A 23,247-nucleotide genomic window follows, 5' to 3' on the forward strand; every position below is an offset into this window, starting at 1 on the left:
TTGCATAATTTTAAAGTTTTGACAGTCTTTTGGTTTTTAGTGAATTGTTGAAGAATACACCATTTTTATTTTTATCCACCCCATGAACTCTTTCCAATTCGTGAATGTGGCCCGAGAGTTTAAAAAGATTACCGACCGCTGGTCAAATAATACTGTGTATACTGTGTAGTGTTATCGCCATCGTATTTTATATCATTAACATTATATTATATGTCTATGGGCGGCCTACGCGTATGGCCGCGGTTCACAATATAATTACCAGATATATTATAATTATAAATATCTGTTTCCATTAGTTTATTTCTAATTTAATAATCCTTCGCAGATTCATGAATTCATAATATATTAGCTGTAGCTATAATATTTAAATACATATTTTATAAATACAAAAAATATATATGTAAAAAAAATAAAATATTTGGTAAATACATTTTTTTAAATAATAATAATTATATAATTATATTATTTTGAAAATGATTATAAAAGTATAAGTTACATATAATTTTGTTAAATAAAATATTGAAAATTATTTAAAATATAAGTATATCTATATTATATCAACAATAATTTTTTGTTAATAATATTATGTCACAATGTGTATAATATTATATAAAAAAATAAAATTATAATATACAAATTGTGTCAATAATTATTAAGTATAAATGTATATAATAGTGATATAAAATTGGTAATTTTATAAATTACACAATACAAAAAGTTTAATATATTATATTTTATGTTATACATATCGAAAATTATTAAAACCTATGTAAAATATTTTGTCATAAATTATTTGATCGGTGATCGTCGTGTTCGATTGTAATGGCGACTACCATAATAATATAGATATAATGATATATATATATATATATAATTATATACCTATTATTTTATTTATTTTTTTATATTATAGACATTACTATTAAATTTTATAGTTGCATATTATTTTTTTTTATAAAATATTGTGCATATTGTGACATATTAAAATATTAAAGTAATGTCAATATGTATATATTCTTATATATTTAAAAAAAATGTCGATATTTTATTTTATAACATTTTATGCAATTTATATAAATTATATACCAATTATTTTATTTTTTACATATATTATATACATTTTTCTTTTGGCCGAAAAGAGTACCGGTCATTTTAAAAATTTGGTTGACAAGTGAATCGGCTGAAAAGGAAAGGTTTTTGGTCGAAAATGGTCTTGTCCGGATTATTAGACCCAATATGAAAGAAATAACGCACGTACATAGGTAGGTAAACTACACGATGGTGTGACATCCACGTTACATTTTAGAGGATAATAGGAACCCAATAACTCCAGACTACAAATTCTTTATACTTTATTATATAATAATAAAATAATAATATAGTAATATAGATAATCAAAAAAACAGTTTTTTGTGTATTCAATTAAAATATTGTTTTCCGTAAAATGCTTCATAAATCATATTAATTTAATATTTTCTTTAATGCCTATCTATATATTATTTTTCTATCTTTGGTATGGTGGTTCCTGGTTCCTGTTAACTATCATGTGCAAAGTACTAAAGTTAAATTTCTGTAAGCTATTATAAGAACTACAGTCTGTGTTATGGATAAATGCTAATCAAAATTACAATTTATATTTAAGCTATATGTGAAACTATTATTATCTGATTTGTAGGTATAAGACACCAAATTTATATCTTCTACATGGATATAAGTGGTAAATATTTTAGTCTACTGAATATGTACACTCTAAATCTATTCTTTACAGCAGATCGAGATTCCAAGTTTTTATTCACTTTTATATTTTATAAATGAAAAAAATAACTGTACAATTGAATACAACTCTGTAGACCATCGAATGAAATATAAAATCAGGGAATAACATTTCAGCACTGTACCTAACGCAGTGACGCTTTTAAACTACCTCCTATATAATAGCATATACTGTAATTTTACAATAAAACACGTTCATTCTCAATTTCAACATAATTTATTTTGGATATACATTGAACGGCGCCGATGAGACGTAAAAGAAACTATGTGTGCCCTTGACAAAGGATAAAGGTATGTCAGAAACAATACGAGTTTTTATCTTGCCTGCGTTCTTCACCGTTTTCTGCGTATCGATCAGTTTTCGAGACAATCTTGTTGTTAGGGTGGCTGGGTGAAGGTTGCCGGACCGTACACTACACAACAAAACGTCCTTTTTGATTGTGACAATGAGACACGTCGATTCAGACACACAGTTTCGACTATTTTTTTAATATAATTTATAACTGGTGTATTCATGACTTATTGTTGGTTTTCGGTAAGGTATATTGTTTGGTTTTGGTCTTGATCTCGACTTTGTCACTACGTGTTGTAACACGTTTTCTATTGTAATAGAAATTGAAAACCTACCTGTTTCATTGTATTTTAGGTGTAGTAACACTAAACCATAACGGGTAGGGCTATATAATATTATACTTACGACATAGTAATATGTTATATGTCCTTTGTGTTCTAACATTCGATTTTGTCGTTATAAAAATCAATTTAATGGAAGACACATCCAAAACCATAGAGTTGCAATCGTTTCCACTGTCCGTGTCGAGCGCTACATACGCTCGACGGCCCTTCCCGTATTACGAATTCCTGCACTGAGTGTAGACCGGTTCCATCCAGCATTGTGCTCTGCTACTTGCGTTTCGTCATCACGCGCCAGTCGTTTTTCAGTCGCACTTCTCGACACTTGTACCTCATTTTTGTTCGTCATCCACGTTTTCATCGTAAAAGGTATGTTACTCGTTTTATTTATTTGTTTGAGGATATCGGCACAATATATTAGAAAATTCATTCGTACGATTTTCGTGTAATTTTGGCATAAATATTAGTTTATTAGAAGTATATTAATATCAGTATTTTTAAAGGTTTCACGTGATCCGTTTAATATTTTAATATTATTATTTGACCTTTAATTTTTTTTTTAATTTTAATTTATATAAGACAATATTTAAACAAATCGATGTACTATTTTTTTATAAATACTATTATCTTCCTTTGAATATTAATTCTCCAACATGATTATGTATTACCTACTTTTCTTTTAAGCGCGTTGCTTATTCTTTTTCTTTCATGCCGTAAAGGACATTACTATTTGCTAGAAAGCCGTGAAATAATTTAATATTAAAATATTCATTCAATTATCATATTAGCAAATATTAAATACGGCTATTAACTGCGTTATGTTAATGATTATTATATTAAGGAAGTTAGTCAGTTAAGTCGATTACTATGTATTTTTAAAACTCAAGGGTCTTGTAATTATGAAGTGCTGTTCTAAGTGATCCTGCGCGTATTTCACGGTCACACGGACAGTGTTTTTGTATTCTACAGGTAATTTTTAAGTCCCTATTTCCCTATCGGAGTATCGGAGTATTCGCGGAGTGATTCTATCGGCGTTCTTGAAATTCTTAAACGCACATCTCGATATATCTCATTGAAATCAAAACACCTTAAAAATACGCGAACGCAAGTACTGACACAATTGAAAATTGTTAAATATATTTTGACTAATAATTGTTGAATATTAAAAAGTACAAATGTTCAATCTAAGATCATTAGTTATCGAACAGAAACAAAAAAGATAAACTATAATCAAGTTTAACTAATACTTTCATATACTTATTTCCTGTATGCATTATTCGCTTACAATTTTCATGAGTACTCTAATTATCGAAGTCTAAATGTATAATATTACTTAACCACCCAAATTGTCGAAATTTACGAAATATGTAAAAAAAATTCAGATATTTTACAAATAATGTTAAAATATGTGTTTATGACGAAATATGTAAAAATATGTAAAATAAAATATATATTATTTTATTTGCAAATCACGTGAAATAAATTAATCATGTTTTAATAAAAATATATATTTGCATACAAATCCCAGCCCTAATTATAACTTATAACCATTTAGTTTATTTATATAAATAAAGCAAATACTTAAAATATAGTGCTATAATATTTTACCAAAATATAAAGGAACTTAAAAAAACAACTTCTCAACATCTTGTAAATTTTTATTTTTAAATATCTTAACAATTGGAACATTAAATGAGTTATTAATTTCTGATAAATTTTGGTTTCTTTAGTAGCTTTAGTATGTTTTTTGTTATGCCTATCTTTCTTATTTAACCATAAAACAGTTAGGTGTGGATTGGAATTATTGACAGTAACCACATAGTCCAATATTAACATTAGCACCTTCTGTGACAAAGGCAGAAATCATAAGTAATATTTTATTTCATTCATTAATAACATAAGTAATAACGCAAAACATTTTTTTAAGTGCATTTTTAAATTTTTTACTACACAAAGTATGTCATACAACACAGTTTTTAGGGCTGCTCTTTTATAAGTATGCTATACAACTGCCTTAGCCATTCGCAAACTTAATATTTTATAACTGTTTATATTTTTACAAAAAAATATTCTATTTTTTTTTATTAGATTAAACATAATATAACATATAAAACATAATTCTGTTAGAATAAATATTTTTAAATGATAATCTCATAAATATCAGATTTTCAGTTATGGTGGATAGAATTTATAGTACTAAGTGTGTACCCTAATTGAGGCTGAAATGTGTTTTCAACCAATTTTTTTATATTTGTAATATACAGGGTTAAGATTTATATGTAATAAAAAAATATAAAATATGCAAAAATAAGCATTTAAATTTTTATATTATATAATTTAGATTAAAAATTATTTTATTTTTTGCAAGCATATTTATTAATTATTATTTTAGTAATACAATTTATTATTCACATTTAACAGTAGAAGTATGTGTAATACTTGTTACAACAATATATTTTATTTTTAAATTTTCAAATATATATGATTGGATCGTATGTACTATTGTTTTGTATTGGCTGAAGCTTCTTTGAATGTCACATGATGTAGTTGGCGCATATTATATTAATAAAAACAGTATTATTTTCATCAGTATATTATAAGTTGTGGACATAATTTTCTATAACTATTTGTATGTAGCAAATAAAAACATACTGTTGCTTACTCAGCATAGTCCTGGTAATATATACAACATATTATTTGTAGATCACAGTTTAATTATGATGATAATAATAAGAATACTTCATAATTTACCTATATATTAAACTTTAAACAAAGAATTTCTATTAATTAATTTTTTTTTTTTTTTTATAAATTGTACATATAAAAAACAATGTTTTAAAGGAATAAAACGTCAAAGCGGTCAATACTTGTACATTTTAATAGGAAAACCAAAATATTATTTTCTGAAGATGACATCACAAAAACACGGACAAATGTTATAATTAAAACCCGGATTTATATGTGATTTAATTGTAAAATATGCATGTGAACATGGACTAAAAAAAAGCAAAAAATGCATACTTAAATTTCAATTTTTATTAAATTCTATCTAAATTATCACTGATAATTAGTTATTATTTTTATTTAGATTTTCATAAAAAAAAGTAGACAAGTAAATAATATGTGGTACAATGTAGTCTTGTTAGATGAAAAACTGTGTTCAACGTCAACACTGGTGATTAGTGCTTATTTAAAATTTGCTAATACACCCACTGAGTAATTTGAAACAGAAATCGTTGAAATTACCACTGTCGTCTAGAAGTATTTTCAAAATTTCTTTTAAATCTATTAGTCCTTTATTTTTAAGTTGTATTTAAATTATTGTACTATTTGCGCTTGTAGGAAGTTCATTGACAGAATTTGGCACATTGCTTAAAATTGATACACCATTTTTAACAATTTAATAAACACTTCTGTTGAAGTTTTATACCTGATACATTGAATAAATAGTTACATATAATACAATAATGAACCTACATTTATTAAAAATAATGTTAATAGCAAAAAATAATCTGAACATTACAAAATATTTTATTTTATTCATTAATAATTATACCATTGACATGAAGTATGAATTACCTGTTAATAATTGGTTTTCGATATCTTTAAAACATTTTTCAGTGTATTTAGGTAAGTCTTCTTCAAATGATCCAACAATAATATGATTGACTTCTACATTTTTAGAGATTCTTGATAAATTATTCTTATTGGTCAGTCCAATAATTAATTGCTTTAATTCAAAAATGTTGTTACATATTAATTCAATTTTAGTGCTCAATTTTAATATAACTTTATATATATTTTTTGAATTTAATTCTAAAAACAACAAATATATACATTTAAGTTATCGTCTTAGTTATGCTTTTTTAGTATTAATTATTTTATTAGTAGAATTTATAGGTGTTGTATTATTCTTGCAGGTATCGTCTAATATTTAACAAGTACATTTAACATTTTTTTTTAACTTAAATAATTTATACTATCTACATACCATAATTTATTCTAAGCGGATGAGTTGTTGTAGGTGCCAAAATAATATTAGTATCATCAAATAACACTGGAGAAGCTTTTTGTTATTCGTGTACATTAAAATTATAATTGTTATAAATACAATTTATGGTCATATCTTTAGATGGACAGGGTATTGAATATAAATTGAATTCTATAGTTTTTATTTTAAAACCTATAAAATAAAATACATTTGTATACAAAACAATATTTTTTATGTACACAGCGCTATTTTTTTCAATTAACAAAAACAATTATTTAATTAATCACTTGTTAAATTAAAGGATAGTCTATCATCTAAATAAATAAAATATTGTTGGATTACTAGGTTTGAAAAAAATTCTGAAAGAGACCCATTGTGATGTTTAATACAAAATGTAACTGAAAATTTTTGTTTAATCTTGAATATATAATGTTTTTCAATCTAAATATTGTTTTGTAACCTGTTGGTTTTTCAACAGTTTTTTAATAAATGTCTCATGTTATTTTCAAATTTAAATGCAGAAAATATATTTAATGACCCAAATTTTTAACATCATTTTCTAAATGCATTAAATTATGAATATTATATGAGATACACAGAATTTTTCACATACATTTTGAAACTGATACATACATTTTTTTAAAAATGAATAAGAATTTTTCATATATTTTCAAATTTTGCCAATTGATATAGCTACATGTAATACAATTAAGGTATATTGAATATCTGGTTTTAAAATTTATTTCAAAATCACTAGACCAGTATACAAAAAGAATTGTCAGTACTCTGTTGCTTTCCAATGTCTATATTCTGTTAATCCTCTTAGTATTCTCGCAATGTCACTTGGAGTACATTTTTAAATTTCTATTAAATATACAGATATATGTTTAACTACAGATAATGATTTTTGCACATTTTGAGCAGTTATTATATCTATTGCGAGACTTAATATGAAGTACAGAGAGTACGGAGAATTCAAATATGAAATTTTATTTTGCATATTTTAGAGTTTTTTTTCATACATTTTTTTTCGTTACACTAACGCATGCTCGACGATTTTTAACAATTATGGATCATATTATTATCTATTAGTGACTGTAACCTATAATTTGTGCTTTATTAGAAAAAATGTTGTATCCTTGACTGCACTCTCTGGGGGCTTCGGGAGTAGAATTTTCTGTTAACTGTTTTATTTTAAATTCCTTGAGTTGCTATATCAGTTTGTTGTAAGGTGTGATCAAACAACTAACACGATATATATATATTTATAGTAATGCCTTGTAGAGTAGTGATATTGTATACGAGTATACCTAATGATTTTATGTTAATTATATTTTTGTATTATGAATAGCTCTATTTGTTACGTAAGGCTATTGTGTAGTTTCCTGAATTTTATAACACATTAAAAATTTACTCGTGAAATGGGCTAATCTAGATAGTTTATCAAATTTTAAGTAGGCACTTTTCTCAATTAAATATCAAAACATAAAATAATTAAGAATTTGATTATTCATTTAAGGTCTATATTATACATAATAAGCCAAGTGGTATTGATTTATATTCATGTATTTATATATACATACATATATAAATATACATATATGTTATGTATATATTAATATTCATCAATTAAAGTACTATTCAACTTCTATAAGCAAAGCTTATATGGTGAAGAAAATGATTTTCAACGTCTAGTATTTAAAACTAGTCATACTATAATATAACATTGAAAAAAGTATGATTGAATTAACAATAAAGTTTTTATAATAGTTCTACTAAGTAAGCAAAAACAATTTTTTATTCTATAGAAAGCCCGGTTTTCTATAAATATTAAAAATGGAACTTAGTAAAGAAACAGGTGAACATATGGAAGTAGACAAGCCAACGGACAGTCCATCCATTGTTCATAATAATCATGCTAATAAAAACAAACAATCTATTTAATTCTTATTAAAAAATTTGTTTACATTGTTTATATTCAAATCTAATTATTGTGTTTAATTGCAACAGCTGCATTTGATGGCCAATTTCTTTTTCTTTTATATAATTTCTTGTATTAGTTATAGGAACACATTAAGGCCCTTTTGAATAAATGTATTTTAAGCAGTTTAATATACACAATTATTAAATAATGGATTATAAATATTATAGGGAAGGAAGAAGAGATGTAATCTATGTTACTACGCCAATAGAACAGAAATTTAAATTTCCATAGAAAATCACCCATATCTAGTTTCAAAATGTACTATCTCCTTTGATAAGTATATAATATATTCTCAGACTTCATCGATAACTATAATAAATAAATATATAATTATATTACACCGTACACTGTTATTAGGGTTTTTCGTGTATAATGCTGTTAGTTAACTTCATACTGTACAATCTCCAACCAAAATTTCCTTAAAACGAAGACAAAATATTGTCCTTATAAACACAAAAACGAGAAATAATCTTCCATAGCTATCTAAATAGGATAAAATGTCTACACAGAGAAAAATATTTTTTTGATTAAGCTAGGTATACGTTTTTTCAGAAAATTTAATGAACATGAATATTGTACATTTTGTAACTATTATAAACTCTTCATACATAATAGTATATACTATAAATGTCTTTAAGCATCATGCAATGGCTATATTATATATTAATTATTATAATATCAATGCACCAGTCACCAATAGCCGACGGGCGACGACGAATGTAATAACACTAATAACTGTAGGAAACGGATCTAAATGCTCTAAAAAACAAAACAAAAAATACCTATAAAAATACGAAATAAATAATGCACTCACATATCAAACAATTTTTTTTAAATGCTCTTAAAATTATTTTTAACATTGAAAAAATTCTTATTCATATTAATTATAAGTCTAATTGCATGTATGTGTAATATAATATTATATAGGTACATACCTAAGTGTGTCATCTAGTATCTAATATAATAATTTCGTTTGACAAACCGTATTATAGGTGGCGACGTCGTCATGTATATACATTTGATCGGTAAAAACATAATAACAAATAATAAAAATAGAAACACGACAAGACAAAATTAATTATATTTAATTTTATTGTTTTAGAATGAATTATTTTAACTACATTTTTAAAAAAATGTTCTCCATTATTATAAATAAAGAGTTAAAATAAAAATATTTTTATATATTGTTATTATTATATTATATTAACTTATACATTTTACAATTATACAACTGACTAGTACGCAAATAATATAATAATAATTTATAAGAAAGAAATATTGGATATGAAAATAATACTAGTATTTAATTTATCACAATTAGCATAATCAATTGCATTTAGCGTGAATTGTCATTTTAAAGTATTCGATCACACAAATTACTTGAACCTACCATTAGTTGTTATATTAATATTAAAACAACTTAACTCAATAATATAAAATAAAGTACATGCGTGTTTGTGTGTTTAAAATATTCTAAGATATGACTTTCTATTTAAATATTGACAATATTAAACTTGATTTTATCAAATTATTGGAAATGTTGTTTTTAAATATTCAATTTAATTTTGAGTATTAATTTTCAAAAAGTTAAAAGCATTTAAATTTCTTAAAGTTCCTTAAGTTCAAGAATCCGTTCTCACTATTATGTAACATATATGTTTATTTGCATATAAACATTATTTTTTATGAATATTTCATCAGTGGAAACTGTAACTTCCAAAATTTGTTACTACATATTGTAAAATTTATTTTTATTTCATATCAATCATATCCTTATTTTTATTATTAGTTTTAGTTTAAGCTCCTTGTTAGCACTTTAGCAAATTCAAATATTAATAATATTTTTTTAATTTTGTATTATTCTAGATACCAACAATGGATAGAATGAAGAGAAAGACATCTGCTGGTTTAAAAGTAATTAACAGATTTTTACATCATAATTAAAAATTCTAACTACTAATATTATGCATCACAGATTTTTTAACAATACTTAATTTAACAATATGATTTAAACATATGTAAATTTTATAAAAAATTGCTCAACTAGTCGATCTTTTTTCAATTTTTTTTCTGTTAACCAATGTATTTTATTATGCTGAAAACAACAGTAAATTCAGAATTTTGTTGTTATTAAGTTTTAATATTTATGTCATTTCAAATTTCATATTTGACACCTGATAAAGTAACTTAGTTTCAGTAATTTAAATTGTAAATTTTAAAATAAATGTTCTATTTTATTATATATATACATATGTATGTATATAGAAAAATAAAAAATATTATGTAGAGTTTATTATAAAAAGTAATAATTAATAAATAGATCCTGTATGTTTATACACTAAAAACAACCAAAATAAACCTTTATGTTTTTTAAATTTATTCATTTAAGATTATTTCATTGTAGATTGTTAATATTGTGCTAATGCTATTGTTGCAAAACAAAAACTTCTGGTTTTAACCAATTTGTTTAACTATATAGTAACTATTTGAATTTTTCACCCCTAGGCTTAATTATTTATTTTCTTTTTGACTTTATTTAAAATTTAAGATATATACAATTTTATAAAGCATATTTTTTTTTTTTATGAATTTAATATAACATTAGTTATACTCTACACGGTTAAAAATTTTATATCTCTTTTAAATTTCAATATTCATTTCAGTATAATGTTAAAAAATATGTAGAAGATGATTTCTATGTTGGTATCAACTGTACATTGAAGGATTTTTCGTATTCATTTTAGTTGTTCAACATTTTAAAGTTATTACATCTGCTTTTATTATTATTTTAATAGATTTAATTAATAATGGTTTAAAAAATGAGTAACTTAATGGTAAGTTAATAAATGCATATTTTATTTCATGTTAGACATTTTAACAGAAAGTCAAAGTAAAAATTATGAATTGAACTACAAAAATGTAATATTACAAATTTAATATGTATTGTTTTAGTGCAGATTAATTCTTTTTAAATAACATTCACTAATCCAATTAAATAATGTTAATATAATAAAACAAATATATAATTGAATTACAATACACATTTTTTACTATTAAACTTAGTATAATTTGCTTAATTTTTGTAAAAACACAACTTTATTTAATTAATAAAGTTTAGTCTAGATTAGGTTATATAAAAAATGAAAAAATAATTTCTTGTTGTGTTAATTGCATATTTTAAGATCGGTTAAAAAAAAAGTTTTAATTTGTTTATTTTTAGAAAACCAATAATCTTTCAAACCTAGAAGCACATTTTATTGGATTTGATATTGATGATAAAGTACTGATAAGAATTGAAAATAAGAAAAAATGTAAGTTTTTCAATAATTATATGTTCATACAGCTTTTATATTTAACTTAAAATTCAAAATTATTACAAATTTTATAAAAAAATTTATATGATTGTATTTAGTATTAAAAATGGAACTTAAAAAAGAAACGAGTGAGCCTATGGAAGTAGACGAGCCAACTGACAGTCCATCCATTGGTCATAATAATCATGTTAATAAAAAGAAACTATCTAAATCAAGAAGTAAGTTAGAAAAATTATATTTGTAAACCTGTTTATATTCTTTTGTTTTATAACATGAGTAAAATATATATATATGTATAATTTTTTTAAATAATTTATTGTATCAACACCAGAACCTAATGGTATAAAGAATAATTGGAGTAATAAGAGGCATAAGAAAGACAATATACGCAATGATACCTTAGAATCATTCAAATTACATGTTCCGCCTTCTTTAGGTGAGTGGCAGAAATGTATAATACATGTATCGGAAAAGATAAAATCTCCCAATTCATTCTCATTTAGTACACAAAATTTTCCAATTCATTCACATTAAATATTTATACACGTTAAATGTTAATTTCTATAGGTGTTATTAACTAAATTTTTGATATATTTATTGCTATTCTTTCTTGACATATTATTATTCATTATTTTACGTACATCCATCATATATCCTACAAACAATCTTAGAAATACCAACATAATATAATAATATATTATTTATAGTTAATAAATAAGTAGTAAAATAACATAGACAAATGGGTATCAATTTGTTGTATACACTAGGTGTACTGTAAAATAGTGTGAATAGGTTCAAAATATAAGTATATTATATCTTCAAAAATGTTCACATTCTTTTATAGTTTCATTGGTGAAGTAAAATCAATAACATACATAAAAATTTTAAGTCACCAAGATTTGAGATTATGAAAGATAATAAAATAATTAACATAGTTAAAATATATAATTTTGTTTAAATTTAATTTACAAATATATTTATAAAAAATAATTGTATTTAAATATTTTTAAGAAATTTTTAATTCAAGTTCAAAATTTTAAAATCAATACATGAATTGCTTTGCTTAGAATCTAGTTTATTTAAATTATAAAAATTAAAACTACATTTTTACCAAAAAGAGACATTGTCCGCATATGCTAATGAAAAAACTAGGTAAAATTATGTTGTGCATGTATCATAAATAAAAACTAAATTGATACTGATATTTTTTTTATTAGATGAATGAAAATCTAATAAATATTTACATATATAGTAGAATTATTTATATTTTATTTTAATATCCAAATGTCAAATAATAAATTATTTTTTTTAATATCTCATTCTATAGAAGTAATTGTTTTTAAATTTTTACACAATTTTTTATTAAATACTATTATATTTCATTTTTTTAAAATTATGATTGCTAAACTTACTAACCTAGTATTTAAAATAATAATAATATTGTGTAGCAAGATAAAGTTTTAAAGAATACATAGGATACATACGAACAGTACACATGTTGAATTAAAAAATGTGTTGGTATTACAACATGGCACCCAGAACAACAATATTTTAGTGCATAATTATCAATTAATGAAAGAAAATTAAATAATAAGATAAATTTGTTTAGTGTACTACTCTATATCAACTATAGTTATAGCAATATTTCAATGAAAATTCAGATTTAAAGAGCAACAATAAAACATTAATGTATCTTATGTTATACTAATAAATAGTACCTATTATATTTCATGTTTGGTATAAGTGTCATACTGTGTTCCAGGTTTTCTAAATATGAATAAAAATATAATTTAATCATAAATACTATTACTAAACAGTTTTGATATATTATGTTAATTGATTTTTAATTTTTTAGAACTTACTACTCCTAAATTCAACTTAACTTCTTCTAACACTAGAATTCTCCGTAGTGCTGGAAGAATAAAAAATTATGATATAAGAGATGCTATTTTTAAAATCCCATTTGAGCATGGTAAGTAAATTAATTATTAATGATTTTTTTTAGTGAATTGTCTGTAATTAATATTTTTCAGGATGGAAACGAGAAATAGTATACAGATCATCAGTTGAATCTGGTGTTGTTACTCGGGCCAATAGAAGTGGTGATGTGTACTATTATTCTCCAAATGGCCAGAAACTAAAATCATTACGAGACATTAAGGAACAATTGGATATTTCATCTGATAAAACTTCTCTTACTATAGAAAGTTTTACATTTGTAACAAAACCAATTGGCATAAATGATAAATCAAAAGAACTGATAAAATATAAATATGTCAAATCATTTAAGGTAATAAAAAAAAAACTGCATATGAACTGAGTCCCAGTATAACCTATTATGCCAAATTGAATCACAGCTTGTTTTAGGATATATACCAATAAGTCCAGTGAAATTGTAGGTATAATACTAATTGAGTCAACGTTTTAATATTAATTGAGTTCCATCAAATAAAAAAAATAAAACATTTTTCTTCCTATTTAACAGGCTTAGGAGTGTTTGTAAAAAAAAATCTACAGGTATGCTTAAAAAGGATTTGTTTTCAAATATTTCATAATATTAAAAAAATTTAGATAATGATAAGATAACATTGTTTAAATTCAAAATATAGTTATTGCATTTGATTGCAACAGCTGCATTTGATGCCCGATTTCTTTTTCTTCTTTTATATAATTTCTTGTATTACTTATAGGAACACTTTTAATTTTTATATCCGTCTCGCATTGTACATTCCACAAAATGTTTATAAATTGTTAAATGTTTGGATGGGCTGAATAAAACTATATAAAATTATATTTTACTCAAAATAATAAAGTTAGGAATGTTCGAGTATGGAAGCAAATGTGAATTTTTTTACAATGGATCATTCAATATGCACATAACCACATGACTTTTTTGCATAAACTTTTCATATTTTATACATATAACTTTAAAATACCGTGCATTAACAATTATCCTTATACATTTTTAGGATGACACTACTGTTGGCGTTGCTGTTAAACCTAAAAAATCTAAAACACCTAAACAACGCCCACCATTTGATTCTGAATTGACAGGTGATGGAAACAAAAAGTCTGTTAGTAAACCGAGACTTGATTTAAAAAGAGCGAAGACTTCCACAACATCAAAATCTAATAAAGGTAATTATAAACATATATAATTATTTATTATTTAGCTAAACATTCGCAGTGCTGTCCATACTAATAAATAGATGTACTCCTTAACTTCTTCAAATGTAAACTAACACAAACATTAAATACAGTTAAATAAATTGTTATGTTCTAATATAAAATAATAAAGGCCTAACAATTTATATAATAACTTACCACTTAATTAATATTTGAATTTGACTCTGTAGTAGTCTATTAGCACTGAGAAGTAGATACTTATTTCCCATCTCTTGTCATAATTCGAGTATACAACTAGTAAATCAAAACAATGAGCTAAAAAATGTTATTAGTATTGTCTGACTTTACCCATAGTGTGCCGTCCTCTTAATAAGAAATTGATTTTAGTAATATATATATAAATATTTAATATATCTTTGTAATTACATGATCCACCTTTTTTAGTTGAGTGGCAGTAATGTATAATTTATGTATCAGAAAACATAAAATCTCCCAATTCATTCTCAATTGTTACACAAATTTTTCCATTTCATTCACATTAAATATATATATAGATATACTCGTCAAATGTTAATTTTTATAGGTATTATTAACATAATTTTTGATGTATATATTTGATTTTTCATTAGATAAATGATATTCTAATAAATATTTGTTATATTTTATATAAAATAATGTTAAAAAAAACATATCAGAATTATTTATATTTTATTTTAATATTTAAATGTCAAATAATAAATTATTTTTTCTTAATGTCTCATTCTATTGATGAAATTATTTTTAAATGTTTACACATTTTTTTATTAATTACCATTATCTTTCATTTTTTTTAAAATTATGATTGCTAAGCTTACTAACCTAGTATTAAAAATAATAGTAATATTATTTAATATGATAGTTTTAAAGAATACATAGATAAACGAACATTCCACAAGTTAAATTAAAAATTGTGTTGGTACAATATGGCACCCAGAAACACAATATTTTAGTGCATAATTATCAATTAATGTAATTGTAGACAACATAAAAAATAAGATAAATATGTTTAGTGTTCTACTCTATATTTATAATAATATTCCTATGAAAATTCATATTTAAAGGGCAACAATAAGTCATTAATGTATTTTATGTTATACTAATAAATGGTACCTATTATATTTCATGTTTAGTATATGTTTCATACTGTGTTCAAGGTTTTCTAAATATGAATAAAAATAGAATTTAATTATAAATGTTATAACTTAATAGTTTGGATATATTATGTTAATTGATTTTTAATGTTTTAGAACTTAAAACTTCTACATTCAATTATACTTATATAGAACCACCTAAAAATAGAATGCCTTATGGTGCAGGAAGAAATATTAATTGTCTAATAACCGATTCTATTTTTAAACTCCCATTTGAGCATGGTAAGTAAATTAATTATCAATGATTTATTTTGGTGGAATATCTATGATTAATATTTTTTAGGATGGAAACGAGAATTAGTATATAGAACATCAAGTGAATCTGCTGTTGTTACTGAGGACAATAGAAGTGGTGATATATACTATTACTCACCAAGTGGCCAGAAACTACGATCATTACAAGAAATACAGGAATATTTGAATATCTCATTTGATAAAACTACTCTAACTATAGACAATTTCACTTTCTTAGCAAAACCGATTTTCGTGTATGATGAATCAAAAGAACGAATCAGAGATGCAGATTTCAAATTATATAAGGTAATAAAATCAAGGCTGCATACGAACAGAGTCCTAGTATAATCTTTTATGACGCATTGAATCACAGCTTGTTTTAAGTTATTTACCAATAAGTCCAGAGAAGTGTTAGGTATAATACTAATTGAGTCCCGTCAACTAAAAAAAATATAAACATTTTCCTTCCTGTTTGTACAGGCTTAGGGCTATCAGTAAAAAAAAAAAACTACAGGTTTGCTTAAAAAGGATTTTTTTTTTTTCAAATATTTCATATTATTGAAATATAATAATATTGGTGTATAATATAATATGAATAATTTGTGTATAATTAAATAAATTTAGATAATGATAAAACAACATTGTTTATATCGGTAAATATGTATGTGATAAACATTGTTTATATTCAAAATATAGTTATTGCATTTGATTGCAACTGCTGCATTTGATGCCCGATTTCTTTTTTTTTTTTTATACAATTTCTTGCATTACTTATAAGAACACTTCTAATTTTTATATACGTTTCGCATTTTACATTCAACAAAATGTTCATAAATTGTTAAATGTTTGGATAGGCTGAATAAAACTATATAAAATTATATTTTACTCAAAATAATCCTTGGACTCAATTCGTATTCAATTTAAAATTGTTATTTGCACTATTAAGTTCTTACTTCATTAAGTTTGGAATGTTCGAGTATGGAAGCAAATGTGATTCTTCTACAATGGATCAGTCACTATGCCACATTACCACATAACTTTTTATGCATATACTCTTCATTTTTTATACATATAACTGTTAAAAAAGCAAGCATTTGATATTATCTTCATACATTTTTAGAATGAGACTACTGATGATATTGCTGTTCTACTTCAAAAATCTATAACACCTGAACAGCGCACACCACTTTATTATGGATTGACATTTGATGTAAACAAAAAGTCTGCTTGTCAAATGAGACATTTTCTAAATATGTGAAGACTTGCTTAAAATCAAAATCCAAAAAAAGTAAATATAAAATATTTTATTTTTTAACTATTTTTTAATTTATATGTATTACATTTTTCTGTATGTATAATAAAACTGATAATTAAACATAAATGTTATCATACATTTAATAGATTTATAATTGTAATAATTTTATTTCATTTTTAACTCATATTTTTTTTTCATTTTGTAAATAATATAAAATTATAATTTGAAAATGGGAATTTTGCTATTCATTGTATTGTAAATTAATTTTGATTCAATTTTAAATAAATTAGATTTAAAGAACATTTGAAGAAACCTAAATATATTGTATACATTTTATATAAAAAAAAAAACAATTCACACAGTATATTATTCTTAAATCTAAAAACAATTGTCTTTAATTTAGATATGATTTTATTATTAAAAATAATAAGCTTGCATGTTGAAGAAAATAATTTTTAAAATATAATTAATTTGCATTTACTATGTATCAAAAATTTAAAGTAGTTGTTACATATAGTCATGCATACAAAATCACAAAATGTTTATAAACCTATTAATACTTATATTGCAATAAATTTCAAATTTAACTTTTATTGTATGTTTATATTATGGTTGTATGAGGCAGTTAAATCCATTCTTAACAAAAGTTGTCTTAGCACATTATTACATTCTGATGATAAAACTATTTGAGTAATTCGTATAAACTAGACTAATATAGTTATAATCATATTACTCTAACATAAACATACAAATGCATAATTATATGTATTTTATAAGTCTGTAGATACTATACTGAGAATAGTACAAAGGTTCCAATGACTACAATATGACTACAATTACTTTTGCCTACGAGCTGGTGGTCAACCTCGATCGAGATTCTCAGAACTCGAGATTAATTAAAAATTGTATTCGTTTATTGACCTACAACGCATTGTGGAGTTTATTCATCTCCCAGTTCCGAAGGTTAAAGTCATAGGTGGTTTTGACTCTCTCATAATTATTGTCTGTAGTGCTTATGCCTAGTGTGTTACTGCCCAGTTATGTATAGATACTTTCCAATTAAACGTAAATGTTTATTTCTACGTTGTAGTATCCTTATTAAGTGGTATATTATTCTAATATATTGGTGATCGTTATCCTAATACAGATAATTTTACCTACGTCGCAGCATCCTTATGTATTATATTATTGGTATGAGACATCACAGAACGTAGCATCTCCCCACAAAAAAAAAAGGTTTATGTCCTCAAGACAGAAATCTTTCAAAGGCTAGTACAAAAAATAGTTAAGATACAAATATACCATATAAGTTATTAAAACATGTTTATAATATTTTCATTATTTTCAATTCATTTCATAATCATTTGTATGTTCATACTATAACATTTGAACATTTTCATAATATTTTCAAGTTAACAATAAATATTTATAATAATGTATTGATTACAAAAGTGGATCAATAGTTTGCTTAATATATACTGGTTAGTGGTTATATTTTTTCATTAATACAATACAATAAATGGTTAATGGATAATGATATAAGAATATATTAATATGATTAACTTTTATAAAAAATAAAATAAATTGATTAGTAATATTTTTAAATAAATGAAATATTAATACATTCGTAGTAAATAATTTTAATACGGTTTATTTATTTTTTTTTTTCATAGTATAATAATTTTGATATTTATAATAAAGTAAAACTATAATATATCTCAATACATAATCTCTAGTAAAATGTCTATACTCTAACTTATATTTTTAATAATTTTTCTCTAACCTAATGTTTATTATATATGGTTTTGTTTTTCAAATTGGATTGTGAAATTTTTTTATTAAAAAGTTTATAGTGACATGTTATTTTTAGTATTGGGTATTGTGTTAATTCTAGCCTGTTTAAAATATTTCTATCAGAATGTCCATTTCATATTACTATTACATTTTATTTATTGCCTCTCAAAATATAGTTCTCAATGAACGATGGCGTTAAATTATTCTTCGTCGTATTAAGGCTTTGGTTCAATTGGTTTAAACTAGCATCTCGTATTTCCGTTTTACATCTGAATATTCTCTTTATCTCTTAAATAGCTACACTCGAGTTTAATAACTAGTCAATAATCTAATTTATATATAAAATTAATAATTTACATAATATAATGATCATTGTTCGTACAAATGTCTTATTAATAATTCTTTCAATAGTGGAAACTCCCGCACCGGGTCGTACGGAATAAGAGTACGTGATACATCACGTAGATGTCCGTAAATAGAAGTGTTTTCAAAAGACCAAACAAATTTTACCGTCTTCGTGTAAAACTAAATATAACATCCTAAACTATAAAAAAGTAAATTGATTTTTTTCATGACATTTGTAGGGGGGCATCGCTCCCATGGTACCCTTTTGTTAACCAACCTGGCTATAGCTATATAGAAAAATTATAACTTTAAAATGTTCATAACTCTTTCTAATATTATTATATCAATAAGCACAATACAAAATTAATTCTGCTGAACAACAATTTTCCATATTGTATGTAAGCAAGACAGAGTCAACATATGAGGGTATAACGTATATTCAGCTTTTTCTCTAACTTTACTAATGCTTAATTCGGTTATATTAAAGAAGAATAAATATTTTCATTTACCAGGTCATATGCAATTTTTATTTTTTTCAACTCAGTGAATGACAATTGTTATTGATAAAAAAAAATATATGATTGAAAAAATAATGAATTTGTTACATTCAAACATCAGTGCTTTACGTAATAATGTAATATAATAATACGTGTAAATTTAAGCAAAAAAAAAAATTTATATCTAGTACATCGATCGGCGTTTTCGATCTTATGTGAGTTAATAAAAAGCGAAGAAAAACGTCCGGAGGACAGTCGTACTCGTTACCTTGATCGCGACCGCTACAAACGCAAACAGCAAAAAAACTGTACTCGCGCGGCTTTCAAAAGACGCACATTACGCGAATATGAATAGAACGGATTGAAAAACTTTGGAAAACTTCAATTAAAATCCTGTGAATAGTGAAAAATATTTGAAAAATCACGCTAGTAGAAATACTAATAATAAATAATTAATATAATCGACCGCAACGCATTCTTTACATAATAAACGAACTATTTTTCATGTTTTATTATATGACTGTTGGAAACACTTTTAATATTTTAATTTGGTGCGGCGATAAGTCCTGCGTAACGTTTGCCACCCTGGCGATGTACATCAGACACCGCTCTATTGTAAACTTTGTCCCTCCGGACAGGTCTAGCCGATGACCGCGGCTGGTGCTCGCCGCCGCGTCTTTTGTCCTTTACCGTTCGTCTAGTTGTCTTCGTTCGTCGTCGCAAAACCGTTACGCCATCGTCGTATTCCGCCCTTGGTTTACACTCATCCGAGCTCTCGCGCTCATCGTCGTGCCGCACACGTCCCGTGTCCACGATCTATATTATTTTTATTTTGTTTTGGCTTTTGAGCCAAGCAAATAGCCTTTTCTCGCTTGTGCCGGGACAACGGCAACAACAGCCACCGTCATCAGTGGCGGCTCTAGGGGAGGGGCCCAGGGGGCCATGGCTCCCCAAAATCCAAAAAAAAACAAGCGAATTTAATAACAATATAATACGTGTAATATGATATGCTTATATTATTACAGTTTATAATATTATATTATATTAGTTTAACAGATATCATTTAATTGTAAATTCTCGTCAGTCATTATCTTATATTTTCGCGTAGTACACTAGTGTGTAGACATGTAGTATTGTAGTATGAAAAAGGTTTTCCGATAGGGACTCTCGGATTTTCTATATGGTATATTTCTAAATTGGTTGATTTCTTATTGTTAATATGTTTGACCGTTTAACGACTGTCGTGCTCAGACGTTCAGATTAATATCGTTTTAAATGTTTTAATTTTTGTAGCTTCATTTTACCACAGCCATTTTACGCGAGCAGACGACCAAAATAGTTACCATTGTTAAAAATTTGATCTTTGGCTTATAATTTGCATTGTAATAATACGTATTATTTCAGCTTATTAAATTAAAATTTATTTGATTAATTTCTTTACTCTAAACTCTTTATTTCATTTCAATAAGTGTTTACTATACTATACAACTTTAGAATTTAGATTATTAATTAAAAAAAAAAAAAAAAAATGTTTTTATAATTAATGTTTTCAATGATTACACTAAACGACTAAACCATAAATATGTAAGTTATACACAATGAATTATTGTATACAATAAAAAACGATTGTGAACGGAATGGACGAAGACGGAAGTAAGTTTCTATTATTAGTATGGGATTTTGACAAATTTTATAATAATTCTAACTTCAAATGCTAAAAAAATATAGTGCATATTATGTATTTTAAAGTTTTTTAACTACTGTAGGCCATATTTTTACCTGCGTTATATAATAATTTTATATAGTAATATAATCAATTAAATATATTTTTATTTTTAACATTAGGCATAATAGAATTACGAATAGGACCCAATCGTTTATTTATCGTAATCCACCACATTAATAGCAATTCAATAAGTAGGTATAGATTGTTTCGTAAATTAAACTTTAGATTGACACTTCATTTTTCAGATCTAATTCAAAAGTTGAGTGCACTAAAATCTAGAAAAAAATCGTTGTCTTAAATTTTATACATGTATATTTTTTTATTATTTACATTTACTATGTTGAAAAATGCATTACCACTTTGACTTTGTGTACAATATACATGATGTATATCAGTAAACATTTGTTTAAATTAAAAACCGTATATACACTTCTTTACTTATATTTATAATTTTAATTTCATCGTTTTATTTATATTAATCATCATTAAATAATTACTTATAGACTTATGGCATAATTTATTTATAATCTTATAAAATAAATTGAATATAAGAAATCCATATAGCAAAAAGACTGCATTTATAATTTAAGTTAGTAATTTAGAATTTAGATAATAATTAATTTTGGGTTCTGTAGGTACTCGTTTTCGTCTACAGTTTAATAATATATATTTATGTATAACTAATACACACAGATATTGTATTGTAGTAATGTAATTTTATACTTACAAATAATATAAAATATGCTGGAAAAAACATTGTAAATTATATATTATGAAAAATATATTAAATTGTAAATTATTTAAAGTAAATGTAAATTTTGTTTGGGCATTTGGCAATACTACTTAAGGAACCATTTATATTAATTATATGAACTTTGGTACAAACTACAAAGTTACACGTTTACGCATTTCATGTCCTATACGAGCGGTGACGGTGATCCGGTTAGGTGGTAACAGTCCGAATTCAATTTTTTTTCGTTATTATAAAATATTCTGTGATAGCGCTCTCCGTCTCGCGGGTCCCACTGCCGCCGCCCGAAGACAACATCGATAACGGTATAATCGTATAATCGGCGTGCATACACATTACACGCACTTTCACCGCTGCTAACACACTGCGCTAATTATTTAATGAAGCATTTAATTAATAAAATATAATATAGAGTATTAGGTATACCTGCCAAATGTGTTTATCATTATTTCATAACACTTATGTAACGACGTTATTTTATTCGGTGTGTGATACACCCGACAACCGCAAGTTTTCTTTAATTTCTTCCTCTCGCCATACAACACGCCCGAATAAAAACAAAACGTATCACCGAGGGCGTCCTGGGGACGACGTTCAACGGCGCACTCGAAAATGGTAAAGTTATAAACAATTT

At 24.7% G+C, this 23,247-nt stretch overlaps 1 protein-coding gene across 1 annotated transcript; it reads left to right on the forward strand.

The window, feature by feature from the left end:
• Positions 1-10,256: 10,256 nt before the first annotated feature.
• On the forward strand, positions 10,257-17,503 carry LOC113557556. Its single transcript, XM_026963135.1, has 10 exons — positions 10,257-10,295; positions 11,602-11,692; positions 11,794-11,913; positions 12,027-12,131; positions 13,551-13,667; positions 13,729-13,985; positions 14,665-14,833; positions 16,108-16,233; positions 16,295-16,551; positions 17,366-17,503. Exons 1-10 carry the CDS (start codon positions 10,257-10,259, stop codon positions 17,501-17,503), a joined length of 1,419 nt encoding a protein of 472 aa, XP_026818936.1.
• The last annotated feature ends 5,744 nt before the right edge of the window (positions 17,504-23,247 follow it).

Source organism: Rhopalosiphum maidis, chromosome 3 (assembly GCF_003676215.2).
Source record: "Rhopalosiphum maidis isolate BTI-1 chromosome 3, ASM367621v3, whole genome shotgun sequence".
Taxonomy (NCBI): domain Eukaryota; kingdom Metazoa; phylum Arthropoda; class Insecta; order Hemiptera; family Aphididae; genus Rhopalosiphum; species Rhopalosiphum maidis.